Source organism: Nomia melanderi, chromosome 10 (genome assembly GCF_051020985.1).
Source record: "Nomia melanderi isolate GNS246 chromosome 10, iyNomMela1, whole genome shotgun sequence".
NCBI lineage: Eukaryota > Metazoa > Arthropoda > Insecta > Hymenoptera > Halictidae > Nomia > Nomia melanderi.
In genome coordinates, this window is record NC_135008.1 from 14,233,934 (window position 1) to 14,254,160 (window position 20,227).

The 20,227-nt window shown below is 39.6% G+C and overlaps 1 protein-coding gene across 3 annotated transcripts in view; it reads right to left on the reverse strand.

Annotated features, from left to right (window-relative positions):
• The window catches only part of gro (TLE family member transcriptional corepressor groucho), a 146,509-nt gene that overhangs the window by 58,466 nt on the left and 67,816 nt on the right, over window positions 1–20,227 (reverse strand). For 2 of the 3 annotated variants that reach the window (XM_076371201.1, XM_031980724.2), the window contains exons 5-8: window positions 18,033–18,077; window positions 906–968; window positions 741–827; window positions 525–551 (exon numbers count right to left, since the gene is read on the reverse strand). In XM_076371201.1, coding sequence (XP_076227316.1) covers window positions 525–551; window positions 741–827; window positions 906–968; window positions 18,033–18,077 — 222 coding nt within the window. The remainder of the gene's footprint in view (window positions 1–524; window positions 552–740; window positions 828–905; window positions 969–18,032; window positions 18,078–20,227) is intronic. The other variant, XM_031980725.2, reaches the window with a different exon arrangement.

A 20,227-nucleotide genomic window follows, 5' to 3' on the forward strand; every position in this document is an offset into this window, starting at 1 on the left:
GAGTCTCCTAGTTTTGTATAAATGCACAAATTTAATTTAAAAACATTCGCAAACACGTCTTCGTAATTTAAATCGTTGCAAAATGAAAATCCTGAAGTAGGTCAATTTGACCTATCCGGTAGTTTTAGTGTTAAGGACAATGATCCTTTAATAAGTTGTTTCTGATAGGGTTAAAGGTGATACGTTCAGAGTTGGGCTACTCTTCCCTTCTTCTTGGAAAGTTTAATGTTTGGCACTCACAAGGTTTCCTATAAGCACTCTTCAAGTGCGTCTCGACTTTGTGTTGGTAATGTTTATTTCGATACAGTATTCTTTCTGATTATGATTTTTCATTACTTTTGTGGTTGAAGTGTTCTATCTAAAAACTAGTAAGATTAGATGATGATAGAAAGTATAACTCTTTTTTCTGAACTAGGAACAAGCCAGTTCAAACATTGTTATACAAAGAGAATACTGTATTTATCTTTTTCGAATTAAAGAACCATCTACACCTACAAATGGTTTTAATATAAAAGGAAACTCACCAATAGCTGCTGAAGACCCTGTTGTTGCTGCAAAAGAGTTTCGCAACCGTTAGTCGTATCGGTGGCTATCCGTTTTAATCGTGAGTTTACGTTTCAAGAATGAAATCGGTATGCAAGCGACTCGTGTGACATATGAAAAACTGTGCCAAGATCAATGCACCGAGCGCTTGCCAGAACCGAGGAAGTTAATAGAATCAATCTTAGAGAGAAGCTCACCCCAATAATAGCGTTTAGCTCGGTCGTCGTGACTTGCTTCGCCCTCTCTACGGCATTGGCCACCTGCTGCTGATGCTGCAAGCCATGCTATCATTATCGCGTCGTTGTCACTCTCGATCGTGAGATTGCGCGGCACACGTGCCAAACAGAAAGTCAAAGACTCACCTCTTGTGCCAGGAACGGGAGTAGCTGGACGATTATCGCGTTCAGCCTCTTGGCGATCTCCGTCTGCAACCATGATGAATGGTCCAATTAATGAGAGGGGACAGTGAGGAGGAGGTTCGAGGCGCGCCGAATCAAGAAACGAGTACCGAATCTCGAATTCCCGCCAACAAGAGTACTAGAGTACAAGTACTCTAATTAGAACTTATTAGAAATGTACAAACTAATATTCAGAACGATTCACGATCGCCGCATCAATTTGAAAGTAAACTCTTTCCGCGACATTTTCGAACACTTTTGTGAACGATTGTAGATTGACTTTTTCAGTTAAAAATCAAGTATGAAGTAGAACAATAATTTTTCTAAGAAGTATTGATGTATGAGAAAATCATTTTTAAAACGTGCAGGTAGAGAAATGGATATCTGATTTTTATGTCTTGACAGAAGACACTGTTATGATTAATAGTATTACCCATTGATATCTAGAACTCAGTATTTCTAAATAAAGACGATATCTGTGAAAATACATTTTTTAAAACAGAAGATCAATTAATCTTTCTTGGCACAATTAATAATATTCTATAACAATATGATTCTGTTTCTCAGGAAATTTGTATTAAGAATTACTTCCAAACATAAATCTTCTGTATTCTTCTTCGTATCTTCCGTGTTGAATTTATATATAAATTTTTGGCTAGCAGGTTGTAAACTTCATACACAATGATAATAGACGTCAATAAAACGGAGAATCCGGGAAACGTGCCAAGAATATGAAAAACATGATACGCTTTGAACTAATCCTTGCCCGCGAAATCATCAAATTGGTCGCGATGCTACTGTCAGTGAAGCGTGTTGTTCATTATGTAGTTTACACGAGGCGTCGGGTTTCAATGGCCCGTAAAAAGCTTTCCATATCGTATTTAAATGCGTGGGCCAGTTAACACGGTCGGATTGATTGAAAAAGAAACACCGAGGGGCGGCCCTTGCAATTGTAAACTGAGCGCGAACAATTCGCGGGGATACCGTAAAAACGTCATGAAATTCGGGGTTACGTTGCGGTGATTGTACCGCACGTGACGACCGGCAAATGGGCACGTGAGCTCGCCCATGCCCCGGTATATACGAGAGCACGTTTAGTCATTAATACGCGGCGATCGAATCGATTACACGCACAGCCATGTGACTTTCTCACAATGACGGCCATTGTTCGCGGAAAAGTAACAGGAATCGCGGATGCAAATGAAAAGGAACCTTGGCGGTTCTGCGAGTGAATACTCTGGAACGCGTAAGCCTGAGCTGAGACCAGTAAAGAAAATCGAAAGTTGTCACTCTTCGATAAGAATAAAAAGAATAAATTAAAATGTAAAAATATTAATGCTTTGATAAAATATTTTATCGGTTGCCGGGCTTGAAGGTGAATTCTTATAGTGACATGATATGTGACCGAGATTTAGTTAGAATCTCAGAGAGATGTTAGTTAGCAGTATTACAATCTGTATAATAAGATTATATTTTAATATATAACACAATGTATTGTTACAGTAATTTTTGTACGACGAACGTGCCATTTTGACCTAACAGCGTTTCTTTAAATATTTTCTTCTTTATTTCATTAAAAAAGTTCAGCACAAAATTTGATATTGAAATCGCTTCGTGAGAACTGAATGCAATGAAAATCTCGTGACAGGTCATATTTATTATGGATTATTTTTTACTCAGCACCTGGTAGACACTAAAACTGATAGAATAATTCTGGTATACAACCAGTTAGAAGTTCGAAGCGTATCCCGTTTTTCTCAACGTCGATTCAATTACTGAAAACGCTAACGGACCGCAAACACCCGACACGCAAACGCGTCGGGCCACAGTTAACAAACAATAGACACGTCCGCTATCGCACAATCGCGATAGATTAGTTTGAATAATTAACTGCAACGAATACGGTCAAATATGTACGATGATCAATATTACAGGAATCGGCTCCGCGATTGGAGTGTCGATCGCAAAGCGCCACTACAACGGCCTAATTGCATCGACGCTTACTAACAACGTTATCCGCGCACAAATTAATACTCTATTTGCATGCCGGCGCTTCATCCGCAATACATTATCTGTCTTTTATAGCGCACTCGTCGATTAACGAGTTCCGGCGCCGATTCGAGGCCGTTAGAGCGCCAAAACCGGCGTCCGAGCCGAGAGATCAAACACTTTGAATGTTCGATTACTTTTAAAAGGAAATACTTTGCAAATCATCGACTTAAAAAAAATTATGGAATGATTAAATTCGAATGTAAAATATTCTACTAGTAACGTTAACGGATATATAGCAATTAAACTCACGTTGCTAAAGAAATTTCAAACAAAATATGTGTCTAAAGTCTGACATTCTTGAACTTTTACATAATTGTCTATGTAATGATGATCGTCAAATTTTCTGTTAATCTGAACCTCGCAAACTACCATAGATTTACAAAATTAAAAATCTCCGTTTCCTCTATTTTCAAGAACATTCTAAATGTAATATTTTTTACACGGAGATTACATTCAATTTATTTTTACAAATGTCACGAATTATAGAAAGAATATACACAAGCTTTTTATACTCAAGTGATCCTTTAAACATCAGAAGCTACATTGCGCATACTAAATAACGAAAAAGCAAGGCAACAAACAAGCAATATTATCGCTGGGTTTACAGTTTACTCTATTGTTCCTAGAAAAATTATCCATTTGTTTAGGTCTTGGAAGTTAGTTTAAAGGCAGACAGTTGAGATAAATACTCGTATAATGGCATCAACCGAAATTGATGCAAAAACTTACTAAATAATGTTTATGAAACCCAATATGCGTCAAAGTGACGCGTTCCGTGAGCCCAGTGTCAAAAGCCTGCCCTTCGAGAGCAAAGAATAACAATGAAATGTTACTTTCTCACTGACGCGATGACCCCTTTTCTCAGTCTAGCAAGAGAAATTCCTGCGACCCCTCGTTCAACGACATTCACTGGCAAAGGGGTTAATGAGCCGACACGCAATGCGCGAAAGCGAACCTGCCGCCCGCAATGTCAACCCGCTTGCAGCGTCAACGATCATCGGTGATCCTTCAATTCCTACTTTCCGCATCTCGAGCCCTGTGCGCGCACGGTTGTCCCCGGTACGATCGAGGCGGCGGTCGTCGCTCGGGCGTGCCACCGAGGCTTCAAACCGAAAAAAATGTCATTATTCCCGGGGGGAGGGGTGGGAGTGGCAGGCGGAGGTGGACAGGGGGTAGGCGGAAAGATGGAAAACTGCCGCGTCCACGTCAGTTCGATTTCGCCCGGTCCGAGTCGCGGGAGGTGGCGGAGTAGAAGGGTGGGCGAAAAAAACACGTTTCGACGGCCCCTCAAAAAAAAGGAAAAAAAAGGAGAAAAAACGGAAAAAAATCGCGACAAAGAGAACGGCAGAAAGAGAAAGACGGACGGAGGAGCACCGTACCATCGGGATGAAGTGAGAGAAAGAGAGATAGATAGGAAGAGAGAGACGTAGGATGAGCTGCGCGCGAGGACCAAGGGGGAGAAGGAGGAACGAGGAAAAAGGGGGAGAACGAGGAGAATTTGCGTGGCGTGGCGTGGCGTGGCGTGGCATGGCGAGGCGAGGCGAGGCGAGGCGAGGCGAGGCGAGGTGACGCGGCGCAAGTGTTGTCCGGTACGAAAAAATGGTTATTCCTTCTCGAATGTGCCCGATGCACATGCACATTTTCCCGCAGAACGGATGGTCCGAGAGAGGAGGAGGAGGATGGTTGGAGGTTGCCGTAGGATGAGGAAGAGATGGCGCGGGGCGAGCAGCGGGTTGGGCCGCGGCGGAGATAGAAATAGAGGGGTGAACGAAGAGGGTCGGAGGATGGGAGAGTTACGCGGAGCGGCAGAGCGGAGGGGTGAAAAAAGGGGTAGATGGAGGTGGCCGAACGACGGTAGGAAGAAGAGGAGGAGGCAGGGGTAGGGTGGCAGCAGGAGGCGGAGGTGGAGGTAACATTGAGATTAGCAACGGGTAAAAAATCGATGTCATCGCCCCCAGCCCACCGCACCCTCGTTTCGCTCGCTCAACTCAACCCTCTACTACCCCCGCAGGGCCAAATAAAAGAACTCGAATACACGACCCCTGGAACGCGTCCGTGGGGCTGCGTGTGTGCGACCGTCCCCGTACGTGTAAGCACGCACCCGTGTTTCAATGTGTACCGTTACACGTACGCGTGCAGGGATCGTGCGTGTGCGAGCACCAGCGAAGCTGTGTACGCGCGCGCATCGGAGAATATGTGTATATATGGACGCTGGAGTGCTGGAAAAGCGACCCCCGACTACCGAAAGGGAGAGAGAACGTGAGAACCTGGCGGTGGGATGAGGATCAGGGGGTGGATGGGGAGCTGGCACATCGGGGGTGGGCCAGATGGGGCGAGAGAGACGGACCGTGGCGGAAGAAGGAGAAAGAAAAAAGGGAAAGAGCGAACAAGCGCGGATAGATAGACGCGCATATACGCGAAGGCAGGAAGAACTGGAAAGGCAGGGTGAGTTATATGCAATTGGTCAGCCTGCACATTTTTTATCGGGCGCCGGCCGCGCGCACCCGCGATGGGAAATGGTAGTTACTCTTGTATCGACGAACGCCGACGGCGATAGGAATATTCTTTCCCCCGGAGAAGGGCCGGCGGTCTCTTCCCGTAAACCACGGGGAATCGTAGATCGCGGCCGTCTGTTTATCGTGGTCACCGATCGCCGCTTTTAATGGGTCTTCTTACTTTCTCTGAACAAGGATATGCTAATTTGTCTTCTCGAAGAGGGTTTTAGGTATGCGGAACGCGAACGTGGAATTGTTTTTTTTTCAGGGATCGTGAAGTTGAGGGAGTTTTGGGGGTTTGAACGATTGGATGAGTATTGGAAGGAATGTTAAGGTGGATTCTTTGTTGGATATTTGATACGGATAGTTTGAAGGGAAATAGTTTCATTGTTCCTGTGAGGAAATTTTTGAACATTAAAGGCATTTCTTTCTATTGAATATTGTTTTTTGAGAGCTAAGGAAGATTAATTGATTGCATTGTGTATTTAAAATGTTCTTTTAGTGCGAAGTTTTAATTGTATTGACAATTAGGATTGATTGATAGTAAGAAGGGCATTGTTAATTGATTTTCTTTTAAAGAGATATCGAGTTTTTAGTTCAGTAAGTGTTTTGATATTATTGTGTACTATGTGTCTAATATAACATGAACAGGTCAATTGTTGGTACTAAAAAATATTCGAGAATGAGAAAACAATATTTTCTATAAAATAAAATAGTACCTCAAATAATTGGAGACGTTAAATAGATACCTGCAAATATCGTTATTGTATAATTAATCTATTTGCACGAAGAGAGATTCAATTATCCAAGAAATTCATTCTCTATGAATCATAATCTACCTTGAATTCTTAATTTCAAGACGCTCATCGAAGCGCAAGAATTTAATCTTCAATTATCACAAAACCGACTGATTAAAATCTAGACACGAGTATGAACAATATGTGCACCGGCAATCAAAATAGTTGCCCACTCCACACCATTTACTCCGGGAATCAGGATTCTCCGTGACTGGAATTAAGAAGATGACGATATTTTCATTTCAAAGGATATTTTCACACACAACAGAAGGATATTAATCCTTAACTGTCTAGTTCAAAGTCTCCGAGACTCGATGAATCTTCTACGGTAAGCGAGAATATTATTATATTCGATACAAATAGAATCTTAGTAAAGCTACTCATTTTAATCCGCACGTCAAATTCAAATATTTAGTTGTGAAAAAATATCAAAATTATACTACGCAAAAAATAGCTATGCTTTGAAATGCATTTCTTCGATCAAGAGTTAAAATCGCAAACATCAGAACCAATAGTCGTAATGCGTTTTAATCCCTTGCGATACAATATTATGTCAGATTCGCGAAGGAGATCTCTTGTGATTTTACTTTTGAATGTAGCGTTTATATTATGAATAAATATTACAAATAAGTAAACTAAAAAGAATACAAAGATTCCAAATAAATAACACAACGCATAGTCCAATAAAGTTTAATTCAACGAACTGAAATTGTGTTAAGCCTCATTTAAAATTACAATGAAATCTTCAGATTAATTTAACTTTCCGCAGGCAACATGTTTTTTCACCAATGTGTTGTGAGGTGAATCTGAAGAAATTCGAAGATACTCATTATAATCCCTAATATAACATACAAATGACACTTTAGCCAAATCTTCATATCATTTCACAATCAAAATTAAAAATCACTTATCTTATTCGAATATAAATTAAATGTTACTCTCCCATTATTGATCGTTAACCTTTGGAATAACCATGAACATAAAATAAGTATCAGATTCTATTCTTTTTCTAATAAATTATCAACGCCGAAACAATTTTGTCAAGCGTAGTTGTGAAGGGAATCATAGAACAAGTGGTTAATGGCCTATATTGCCTGTGGAGGGTGAATATTAACCAGTTGGCTGTAATCGACGAGTATACTCGTCAGAAATGGCAATATTTATGTTACTACAAGTATACTCATTACGCGGAAAAAGCAGTTATGTAAAAACAGTTGCTACTTAAATCACAGTTTTACTGAATACCAAACTACATTCGTAAATTTCAAGATGTTCAAAATATTCAGAGAACAAGACGAAACAAAACGAACAAACAAAAAAAAATATATTATAAGAAAACGATATACAGTGCGAATTTAGGTGCTTTTCACGCAGGTTACCACAGCTAACTGGTTAACCCGTTAACTGTGGAATTTAATTTCAAAAATCTTTCGTTCTGCTTGCAATAGAATCAAAAAATGAAGTGTGCAATCGTCAAACGCAGGACGAATGCACTTAGGGTGCACTTTAATGAAAAACCAAAGCAAAACAAGGAAGAATTACATGTTTATCTGAAAAAATAAATAATTTATCTGGCGTAATTCTAGCTGGCGTACGAAAGAAATCACATGGCAAGGGGTAAACAGCATGGACCCGAAACGCTACGGTAATGTATATTCCAGTCGGCGTTCGACGTTTCGCGTAGCTAGAGAAAGTACGCCGGCGTGACGGATCCGCGCGGCATATTGCCATAGATCGTGGCTTAATTGAGCAGGACAACGAGCAGGCAACCGATTCGGCGGACGAGCCTTTCAATTAAGCGATAAGCGTTATCGGATAGGTCCGCCTGGAACCATCGTACGACACGTCGGATGGACGTAGCAAGAGCGTGTTGCGTGGCAGCCGCGTCTCGCCCGGCCATTCTTTTTCAACCGTTTCCCAGCCATCGGCGGCGTCCGGTTATATCCCGCCTCGTTCTTCATATTTTTCTTGCCCGCGGTCGCCACCGCTTTTTACAATCCATTCCCTCCCTTTTTTCTTCTTTTTCCTTCCTTCTTTTTTGTTCTTTTTATTGTCGCGGCGTGAGTAAAAATCCCGGAGGAAAATCTTATTCCCGGCGGAAATCGTCGAACGCCGCGCCGGTTGCCCGGTGTATCCTAGGACGTCGGAGGATTCAGTGGAATAGGGATGAACGATTCATCAGAGATAAGAATGCGCGCTCCGACGCCATTACTGTGGGGCTGCCTCGTAAAACCGAGGAATGGATAAACCTCGTCATATTCTACCTGTCGTATTATACGTATCCTCTTGCTGTGTTTACAAGTGATTTGTGCCATTGATGAGGAGTTTGGTGGACTCTCTTGATAATAGTGTACTCTTGATATATGACAATTGAAGCTGACCTCTCGTAGGTTATCTTAACACCTGATTTAACCTTTTTAGAATGTAAGTTCTTGAGTACTGTTGTTATTGGATGCTTTCAGTTATGCATACATTCACGATTTAACTTTTTAGAGGAAATTCCAATCGGTTGGATAAAGTGTAATACAAATTATGGGAAATTATCTAGGCACTATATACTTCAACACTGGGTACAGTTAAGTGTATTCTGTTATTAAGAAACTTGCTGAAAACATGCAGATTTTTTGTAAAAATTAAATATTAATATTTTGTTGTAGGAAAAATATATCTAAACCAATATATATAATAATAATAATTCATAAATGAAGAAATTGAATGTTCAAAGCGTTAAATGATAGTGAATTATCGTAAACATTTTCATTCAGGCCATGTCAATTGAACAGGTCGTAAGTTCAATTATCACCGAGAACAAGTAAGGTACAAATGATTAAATAGAAACGTGAACGACCGGATACGCGTTCTGTTATTAATATGGCAGCTAACGTGGTACCATATATCGGCGCGGAATAAGCCCGTTGTCGGAAAAGCAGAACTTTTAACTTTATCGAGCCCCACCTGCGAGCCAGAGCTAACGCTGCCCGGCCGTGTCATAGTAATAAAAGTTTTTACTTTTCCGACAAACGTAAACTCGTTCCTTCGTCCCCCGTTACGCGTAAGGGATTTTTTATTGGGACGCCTTTATCGTTCGGTCACGCTGGAATCTGAAGTTGTAACTTCGAATTACCGGCACTATCGTTCCTCTGTATACTGTGGCCTTTAAATTGAGGGACGATGCAGCGACTCCAAGTAACACTGATGAAATGCAACATATTCCACCCTCGACGCAAGTGTAAATACGTATTATAGCTACTCTAAATTCTGAATGAACTAACTCTTATGTTATACGAAAAACATAGAGAATTTATTTTTCGTAATCGTACATCGCATTAAAAGCTTAAGCAATACTCTACTAAAAGGAAGAGAATTACTTTAAGTACTAAAGCAAACTCAATGAACTATATTTTTCCTAAAATATATTAACCCTTTGAAGATGAATGTCGACATATTAGCGACATCGGAGTTTCCTGTCAAGAATGCAAACCTGCAAATATTTTAAATATTCAAATAAACGAAGGTTAATAAATAGTCCCTTTTCTAATATTTAAAGGTTTGACAAGTAATTTAACTTTGTGTGCTATTAATTTTGAATATATTAAGAGATTTTCTTAAGGGTTTCAATCGACGATTCTTAATAAGTCGGAAGATTACTTAAAAATTCAATAAAAAAGCTCGTTATTTCTCAAACGCTGCAATATCTATAGCCACCACTATACACAAAAATACAATCATAGATCTTTCCCTCACATTTACTCAGCCGCACACGTTCATTTTCAAACCCCAAAAAAACCTAGTGTCAAATAGTCCAGCGAAACGTTTCTCCTGTTCCCAGAGATCATACCTCCCCGCATCCATCAACATAATAATGGTACCGTCGCGCAATAAGATTTCTCGAGCCCCTCCAGACAAGAACGTCCCGGCTCCGTCAAAGCAACTACTCAACTATCTCCATAAAGCCGCGCACCGAGGGCGATGTCAAATCGTTTCCTCGAAGCATCCGCACACGTGACCACATTGGAGCTGGCGCGGTCGCGTGTGTAGCCCGCGTGGTACAATTATTTGAGGAACGAGCAACACAGAAGGGCTGGCCGACGACAACGACGACGACGACGACGACGTCGGTAACGTGCACGTGCGCGCGCTTCTAGCGGGGTAGGTCGGGGGCGAAAGAAGAGAAAGACTGGTATAAGAACTGGGACATTGCCAACAAATTCGAGTTAGTCGAGTAGCGAGTGGTAAAGTGGTGGCTGCAGGCTTTAACGGTAGAGTGGGAGGCAAATGTCGACTTGGGGTGGTGAATGGGAGAGAGAAACGAAGAGAAATCGAGTCGGGGAGCGAGAGAGGGAGTAAATATAAAGGGAACAAGGGAGAAGAACAGCGAGGGCGAGCGAGAAAGGACGAAAATACGGAGAGAAAAAGAAGGAAGGATACAGGGTAATAGAGAGGAAGAAAAAGAAGATGGAAAAGGAGGGAAGACAGGGAGAGTGCGAGAGAGAAGATAACAAGAGAAAGAAAAACGGAGAGCGACAGAGACGAAGACAAAGAAGAACATAGAGCGAGAGAGCAAAATAGAGATTTAGAGGAAGAGGGACGAGAGTAGAGGAAGACAGAGAGTGAGTTTGAAGCGAGGGGCCACGGAAGAGGGTGGAAGAGTAGGAGAAAAGTGGAGGCAGCGACAGAGGACTAATGGGAAAGAGAGTGAGAGAACGAGACGGATGAAATCACAGAGACTCGCCAACGGTGCCGACTAAAAAGGGTAAAAACGAACGAGTGGGTGGAGGAACCACGGTCGCAGGGACTAGGGGAGGAGGGTAGAGAGAGGCCAACCGATGAGGTGGTGGGTGGGACAGAAGTGTGCGGCGGGTAGGTTGGATCGCGGAGAAGGAGGGAACACCAGGGAAGAGATGGTCTAACCTCGTAGGGGAAGATTGTTTTCATTCGGTGCTCAAATTGAAAAGGAGCGAGGACCAAAGACCGCGATTCGAAAGCCGGCTAAGTGCCGAAGACAACCAAACGGAGAGTGATTTATTCTTTTTCCACCCCCACCGTCGCAACCCGCGGCACCATCCCCCACCCACCGGGGTTCCACGTTCTTTTATACTAAAACGGGAAAACAGAGAGCGGGAGAGGGGAAATTTGAGATTCGTACGAGTGGCGACGCAATCAATTCCCCTTCCTTTCTTTTTTCTCCATTGCTCGGCTTCGTCTCGGTCTTTCTCCCTTTTGTTTTTCCTCTTTATTCGATGCGTTTTAATTTGCCCAGAGGAGAGAAATATGGCGAGTGGTCCATAAATAAGGGAAACTGATAATGGAAATGGGGTTGTAGCCGAACACTTCCGCGGTCGTAATAAGCGATGCGATCGAGTGACTTTTAAGTGGATTTCCGGGTTTTTCTTTCGAGCAATAGATCTTCGTAATTAGATCATAGATTCGATGCATTTTGTATTCCTGAGTGTTTTCATTTTGGCATAACAGTAAAAATGATCGTTTAGGATTTTTGTTTTGTTCCTAACCGAATGAGATACGTAATTGATTCTCATTTCTGTTTGATCTGAACTCTTTGTCAATCGAATTATAAGTATCAGTGTTTGACGATTCAATGAAATGTTCGGTGAATGAAGCGGTTTAATTCCATGGATAACCACTTCTTCGAAATACAAGTACATTTCTGCTAACGGAAATGTTAAATACTTGAAAGTTCACGCCACGTATTTAACAATTTTCATGGAACAATCGAATACGCGGAAATGTATGTCAGATTTCGGAAAACAGGTCTATTACAGAGTACAATAAGCAGAAAATAATTAGCCTCTTGCTTTGTAGTATCAACTTGAAACTCGTGGCGAAGGTTCCGAATCCAATTTAACGAACACGAATATTATTCATTTGTCTGCAGTCTAAATGCAATACCAGTTCCCCGTTATCACTATTGAAAGCTCAAAATAAATGCGTGTATACAATAAAACAGGAATCCCTCTTCCTTTCAGTAAATTATTAACGATTACAGAATCATGGCGAATACTGTTACAAAATACACAGTAAGACAAAGACATAACCCCTTCAGACCTAACACAAATTATAATGTATTGTTTTATTACTTCCAATATCTGATAAAATAATACAACTGTGACAGGTAATCTTATATACACCCTTGCTTTGAACCTTTTTTATCAGAAAATTAACATACTGCCATATTTTATTCACGATACATGTTATTACTGGTGATGCACTGAATGGTAGTCTTTTGCTGTTAAATTATGAAAGCGTTTTTGCAAAAGATATTCAATTAAATTTTCGTATCTGTACAGATACAAAACTAAGAAACTCTTCGAATCTCAAGAAACGTATTGCTCTAATTTTCATACAAAATTCCAAATGTGTCAACTCCAAATTTTCAATTGAAACATCAACGTTTACGTTTAAACGATTACTATCGGAAACTACTTGGTAAATAAAGTAATAATTAATCTCAAAACACAATGGTAAATAAAGCTAGTAAATTAAACCGAAGTCGGTCCAACTGTAAATTATTCATAAAACACACACTGTGTTACAATTAATTACCCAGCGAGTCATACCGATAACGTTTCATTTCTCCTCTAATTAGCGTTAGGAGCACAGACGAATCGCGTTACATTGGCTCCGCACAATTTGTCGTGGAGCTACAGCCCGAAGGGGATTGATTTTCTGGGGACCGACGATTTTCCGTTTCCTACTCTTACTTTTATTGCCCTCCTATGCGTCCATTAGCAATTATACGAGCGTATCGGGTAACCGCTTACTTTCATTTCCCTCGTCACGGAATGGTATACCGTTTCTAGCTGTTTGAATGGAACGGGATGCCGAAAGAGCTCTTTAAACCGCGCTACTTTTATCGCGTTACAAAATTTTTAACTGCGCCCTCTTCTATCCGATCCCGTCAGATCGAAACGGGAGGATTCAAAATATAACCGAACGCCCGAACAAAATGTTTGCCCGGTGGATAAATATCCAGTTAGTCCCGCAAATCAACCGCGCTGGAATAAGCTAGCGAGTTCCTGGACGATACGTCATCATGCTGTGCGCCATTTACGTCACCGCGATGGAAAACCGCGTATTTTTCTGTCAGGATTGATTTGCGGACGTTAACTTAACATTCCTTTTTTTTGGCGGTTTTCGAAAATTCTGCGAGCCTACAATTTGATTCTGTAATGATGTAGATCATTAAAATTCAATAACATAAATTTTGTTGAAACTTTATCGAACTGGATGAAATTTAAAACCTACACAATGTTTTTCTTCTTAAGTTTTTTTTTGTTTTGTGTGGCATTTGGTCAAAGCATTATAAGAATGCATGTATAGATGAACGATGAACGTGTGTACAATAGATGAACAGCGCGATTGTGCGTGTGTTTTGAATAAACGTTTCAGACATTGGAATATTCTAGACTAACTTGATTTTCTGTAAGATTGATTTTTACATGTTAACACGTTGATTACTATAGTGGTCACCTGTGACCGGAGCTTCAAAATTGCTTAAATACAATTACAATAAGAAAACTGATGTCGAATAAAAATATTTAGTAACACAAACCGCTAGATGATAGTGTAACACGTGTTCTGTGATACCAAGTCATTAATAATTATTTCTAATACCATTTGCCTTTGTTACGAAAGAATATGTATTGTTACACAAAACGTTCAAAATTCTCGTGGCAGGCAACGTGTAAATGATGTTCATGTTAAGTGAATCTAAAATATTCCAAATGTACGTGAAGGTAATACATGGTGAGGAAAGAATGTTCTAGAAATCTGTGAGAGAGATGAATATATCCGCATAGACAATATATATTGTGCGCGTGATATGATTTAGATTTATTGTTTTACTGCAAGTCGTGCAGTAAAAATACTGTTTATACAAATAAAATATTCTCTTTCTCCTACAGTATTGTAGTTGTGGAATTTACATATTTTTACAAAACATTCATTTTTGAAATAAGATATGATTCTTAAAAGTTATTTTTTAAAACTAGAAAGTTGAAGCTTGAAGTAATAAAATTTTGTATTGAAGCATTTGTATTCGTTATTATATTGTGTACTCAAATGTATATTCAAATAATTCAGATTAACTAATTCTAATTCTAAACTATACTGACATTTAATTAGTAGTGGAGGGACTTTTAATTGTCCTAGAAGTTGACAACTGTTCCAAGAACAAGTTGAACAAGTTAACGAATAATTTCAGATATCTCAACTTAGATACCGCATAACAGATTTCTGTACAAGTGAAGAATTTATCGATCAAACTGGATATTTATATATCGTCACTGAAGATTGAATTTCGATAACACGGTATCAAACTTCAAATGTCAGATTATTCATAAAATAATTAATTCGCCTTAAATATTATTACCAAATACTTCACTTCGTCTAGACGTAATATAAATACAGTTCGTTTTAGGTTAATATTCAGAATATAAATTTCGAAGCAAAGGTACAGTGCTGGACAAAAATATAAGACACTTCGGATATTTCTATGTATTATATATTTGAAAGAAAAAATGTACATTTTATACATTCTATGTCTTATATACCGTCCTTAGAATGTGTACACAAAATCTTAAGTTCGAAGGAAACATACTTGTATTATTGAAGCTGCAGACAAAAATGTCAACATAATCTGACTTCGGTTGGACAAAAGTATAAAACAGTCAATGTATTTATCGCTCTCACGATTCTGACCAGAAACATATTATTCATCATATTAGTACATCTATTAAACAAAAATTATTCAAAACACATTATGCCTCGTGGAAAAGAATTAAATAAAAGTAAAATTGATAGAATAATGCTCTTGTGGTCGGAAAAGAATAGTGTTACTAAAATAGTATAATTATTGAATAGAAGTCGCTGTGCTATTTATAATGCGATAAAAAATTCAGAAGGTCAGAAAAAAACTAAAAGAACTGGCATCTGTCGTCGTAAATAAAATTGCCCTCCAGATTATAACAGTCCCGTTGAATGAGCATGCCCTGCAATGCAGGATAATTATTTTGTATATATCTCAGTAATTATTCGTTTTCGACCGTACATAATATAATGATTTTTTACGTAGAATTCGATGCTTTATCGGAATTCAAAAAGAAAATATAGGAATTCCATTAAAAAAAATGAAGGTGACCTGCATATCTCGATAAAGCAGTAAAACATAATAAAATCGATATTACTATTGAATTTCCCCTTTTTAACCGCGCAGCTTTTGTTCGAAACATTTTTTCGTACGGTACATATTTTATGAGTTATTTAGAATCGTCACGTTACGTGACTCACCCTGTATAGAAATATCCCAAGTGTCTTATATTTTTGTCCAACACTATATGTAGAATATAATAACAACTCACTTGTGAAATCTAAAAAAAACTCTTTTCAATAGTCCATAAATAATAAAAATGAAGACAATTGACAATCACATTTTCTGTTTCATTAAAATTCTTTCTAAATATCGTCACCTTTACAAAATATATTTATATAATAATATTTCATTCCATGAAGTACTTATATAACACTATTTCCATGTACTCCTTGAGCAACCAGTAATCAAACATTTTCTATTAAGTGGAACATTAGAGTGGTCCATAAAAGTATATCAGATCTATATATTTATAATAGAAATAAACTCATCGAATAGTAGGATATTTTTAAATTTCTGTATGCATGATATAATACACATGCATGATGCGCATAAATTTTATTGAAATCGAATAACACACATCTATGTTTATATGCATTACAAATATATCAATATTAAATACTTTTGTGGACCAATGTATATTCATTCCACTAAACAAACCATCTAATCAAAATTCACTTAAATCACCCCAAAATTTCAACGCCACTCTCTCAGCATAACACAACGCGAGCACAACGAATTTACGAAGAGTAATACTAAACCACACTAACTTCTTTAAATTCAGGACTACACTTTAATTCTTCAAAACAAACGAAAAACTTTTGTTACTAAAAACTGATAACAATTTCACGATCACGAGCGAATACCGCAAGACTAATACCTAATCTGAAGTTTCTTCAATAACACCGTTCCCCGAGAAGATTTGACGGTTAAGGGGTGAATACATCAAAATCACGAGTGTCGCGATACTTAGTCGCGAGTCGCAACAACGGATCGAGCGTTTCAATTAAATTACATCGAAGCCGGTCATCGACAGGTCCGTAAGACCAATCCCAGGCCGTAACGATCCTCCTGCGCAAACAGCGAACAGAAAGTACGGCCGGGGTCGTCGCTGGGCTAATGAGTCAATTACGCGGTACTGCGCCGTAAGGCCGGCGTATCAATTCGAAGCGCAAATCGTACACGGCAATAACAACGCCGCTATAAAGCATTCTAAGCTAACTAGTTTGCCACTTGAGCCACCGGACGCAATTTCGCGGCGATTTAATGGTGGACCGGCCTATTCGACGACGCTGTGCCTCTCGTCCCCCCCTTGGCTGCTGTCCCTGGGCTTGCACCCCATTAAGCAACACCCCTGGGTACAAGGGTGAGAAATGATCGGCCGCTAATGCTAATGAATATCAGCTCGTCGTGTCAGGGAGGGTTGTTTGGAGTTTAGGACTCCCTTGGCCCGTCTCGACCGAACCCCGTGGCAGTTTCGAGAGAAGTGAAGCAGTTCAGGGGCGAGGGTTCGCGGTCGCTTTTAAGAAAATTGCTGACAGAGGGGGATGACCCAGTGTTTCCCCTAATTAACTAAAATTACACGATTTCCCGGCGCAGATGCGCGCCGTCGCCGACCCCGACGTTTTCACGCCGACGAACCACCATCGCCGTGCGGGATCAGCTGACATATTTCGAACTTAATTAACGAAGAATCTTTTGATCCTTAAACCGACCCTCGCTACTGCTGTTCCGGACGATAGAAATCGGGTCGTGGGATTCATAAACGAGAGGCGATCGACAGGGATTAACTCTGCTGCTTTGTTCAGGTCTTCTTTGACCCAGTAATGCTTTTGTTTTCTTGATAGGTTTGTTGGTTTGGTTCTGTTTCAGGTTGTTTGTGGTCTCGTTTGGAATGGCACGTGAAAATTATTGTTAAAAATAATTGTTATATAGTTATTAGACTATGCGTTTCTAGTTTTCCAGTAAAATTTATTTCGAATTTGAAGATAAACTAAGCTGCAGCAGAGTTATAGTTACAGAATCGAAAGAATCTTCCTAATGTAAGAGATACCGAGGAGCAATGATATTTTCATAGTGATTGCTCTTTTAACTTTCTTGCATTCCGAAAGTACAATCAAATTCGGTTCGCTCGGTTTGATAAAATTGAAATTCAAATGTGTACAGAAAAATTATTGTGGAAATACATAAAAGTTTCCACCGGAATTCGAGTGACACGGCAATTAAATCGTTGACCCCTATGTTAGCGAACGAAATGCTTATTTATTTCAACTGTGGTATTACAATATTTTTTCATCAAAGTTTTTATTTACGAACAACAAATGTATGTGGAAACATTGAAAAAATATAGTGGTTCGATGAAATTTTGTGAAATTTTCACGGAAACGTAAGCAATCTTATAGTAAAAAATATAAAAACGTGCACCGTTACTAATATAGGGGTTAACGTGCCGAGAAGTTGCTCGGAAACTGGGGTGCGCGTAACCATTTTCGGCAACCCTCGTCGGACGAGATAAAGGCGCGCAATCGAGGGTAAATCAAGTTCGCGAAGGGATTGTTTTATAAGAGGATCGGCTGCTTACCTGCTTGTGCATCTCCACGGTGATACCATAAGACATTTCGTAGTACTGTAACAAATAAGAAGAGTACAGCAGGATTTAGCGAGGGCCGAAAGTGTAATAACGTGCACACTTGACCGGAATTATAAGCTGCTGGATTATTCTAATTTTATAACAGAATTCTACATGTAACAATAATTCAATAAATAATGAATCATCTAAGTAATATTACATCGCGTTTAAACTGTAAATAAAAATACTAAAACGAATTGCATACTACGAAAATCAGTATTGACATAATTGAGTTAGTAAACCTAACACAGCTTCTACATCGTTAATAAAATACAAAAAGTATCATCTCATACAATTTCTTTGTCAAATTTCCTGGTATACAAGGCGAGTCACTTAATTTTCTTGTCAATATATTACCAACATTTTCGCATACACGAAATATAAGTACATTATAACGGAACCTTCCGCCCTTACTTCCAATAACAACACTTCACTCTATCTCAATGACACTTTCTCAGAATCCCCACACTTTTCACTGAAACCAAGCGAATACGAAACTTTTAATAAATATTCCAAGCCTCCCATCGAATTCAGCAAAACGAGAATCTCCGCGCCACGGTTCCCCCGTCCGCTCCGTTCGCCTAGCAGCGGTCCATAGAACAAAGGGTCATTGCAACTCTCCCTATTCAGCGAACAGCCAACCCACTAATTTGACCGTGCAAGAATAATATTAAACTCTCATTGAAATCGAACCGTTCAGGCCGGTTCAAAGATTCAATCGTACCCGGTACGCCTCGCGAGAACTTTTCACAATCGGCACGGCTCGACTTTTATCCCGACAAATTACAAGTGCCCAAGCTCCCGTCGAAGGTGAAGATCGTTTATCGATGGCGGAATAAATTTCCGTATATTTTTGTTTCACGACGGGACTGCGCTGCGAGCTTCTGGTGTCCACGATGGAAAAAGCATTGGTTCCCTTTTCGACGCGCAAAATTCTCTCGCCTATCGATGAATGTTAATGGGACCGTTTAATTTTAAAGTATAAGGAGCGAGTCGGTGAACGAGAAGACTACGAACGAAATCGCTGGAAGGATCGGGACGCCTCCAATTGGGTTAACTACATACAATTCGGTGGGCACAGCCAGCCGATCATAAATTGGTTAGTAGCCGAAGTCGCGTCGGGTACGAAACAACCGTTCTAAAACGCGTTACGCGCGGATACCGATGATCCCCGGCTACGTTATAGCGTTGTGCTCGTAAAAATGTCCGGGGAGCGGCGAAAAGAAAAGGAGGAAAGGGGACGCGCGAAGACGGATGGCGTGTCCATGCGCGCCGGCCAATTAAGGGGTTGGTAATGCGAGGTTTATTGGCACTGCCACTGCACTATTTGCATTCTGACCTTTCATTCTAGGATTATTGGTGATAGATATTGCGACTAGCTTGCAACGACGACTGAAACGTTTAACAGTAGTTTTACGAGCGTTTATTGTATAGTTTGTTTTTCCGTTCTTAGAAACATTGATGTTCGTTTGTCTTGATTTTGGAAATTGGAAATTTGAAGATAGAGAGTTAACCCATTTGCATCATTAGCGAGTATATACACTTAAGTTTCCTTCACCTCTATTTTGCTCCGCCTTTTTCATATTTTCTTATGATGCAAATGGGTTAAGACACATACTAGTGTAATTATATCAATCAAGATCAACGTAAACATTTCCCAAATGTTTAGAAAACTTCGTAAACCTAGTGTTAAGGAAGCTTACATTGTACGATGGTATTAGGTGACTACTTGCAAAAAAAATGTTTACTGTGATTCATGGATATTTGTTAGACTGCTATAGTAAAGCATCTCGGAGATTTAACTTTGTTCTAATAGGAAGAGAACGTTAAGTTGTAATATTGATGAAAATGTGAGATACTAGAATTTCATTTCGTAAGAAGGTTTGATAAAGATGTAGAACGCTTACGAACTTAAGGATCGCTACTATGCTAAAAGAGAAAAGCGTTTGTGTTTTCCTAGTATTTTATTAGGATTTTAATGCTATCAATCATTCAAATAATCATCATTACTTTCAATAATCTCGCAGCATATTATCTTCTGCACTATAATTTTATTATACTTTGTTTCCGTTGACGAGTTTTCAATCAAATCAATTACATGAAAATAATATATTAATGACAAACTCTTTCAACTAATAAACGCACTC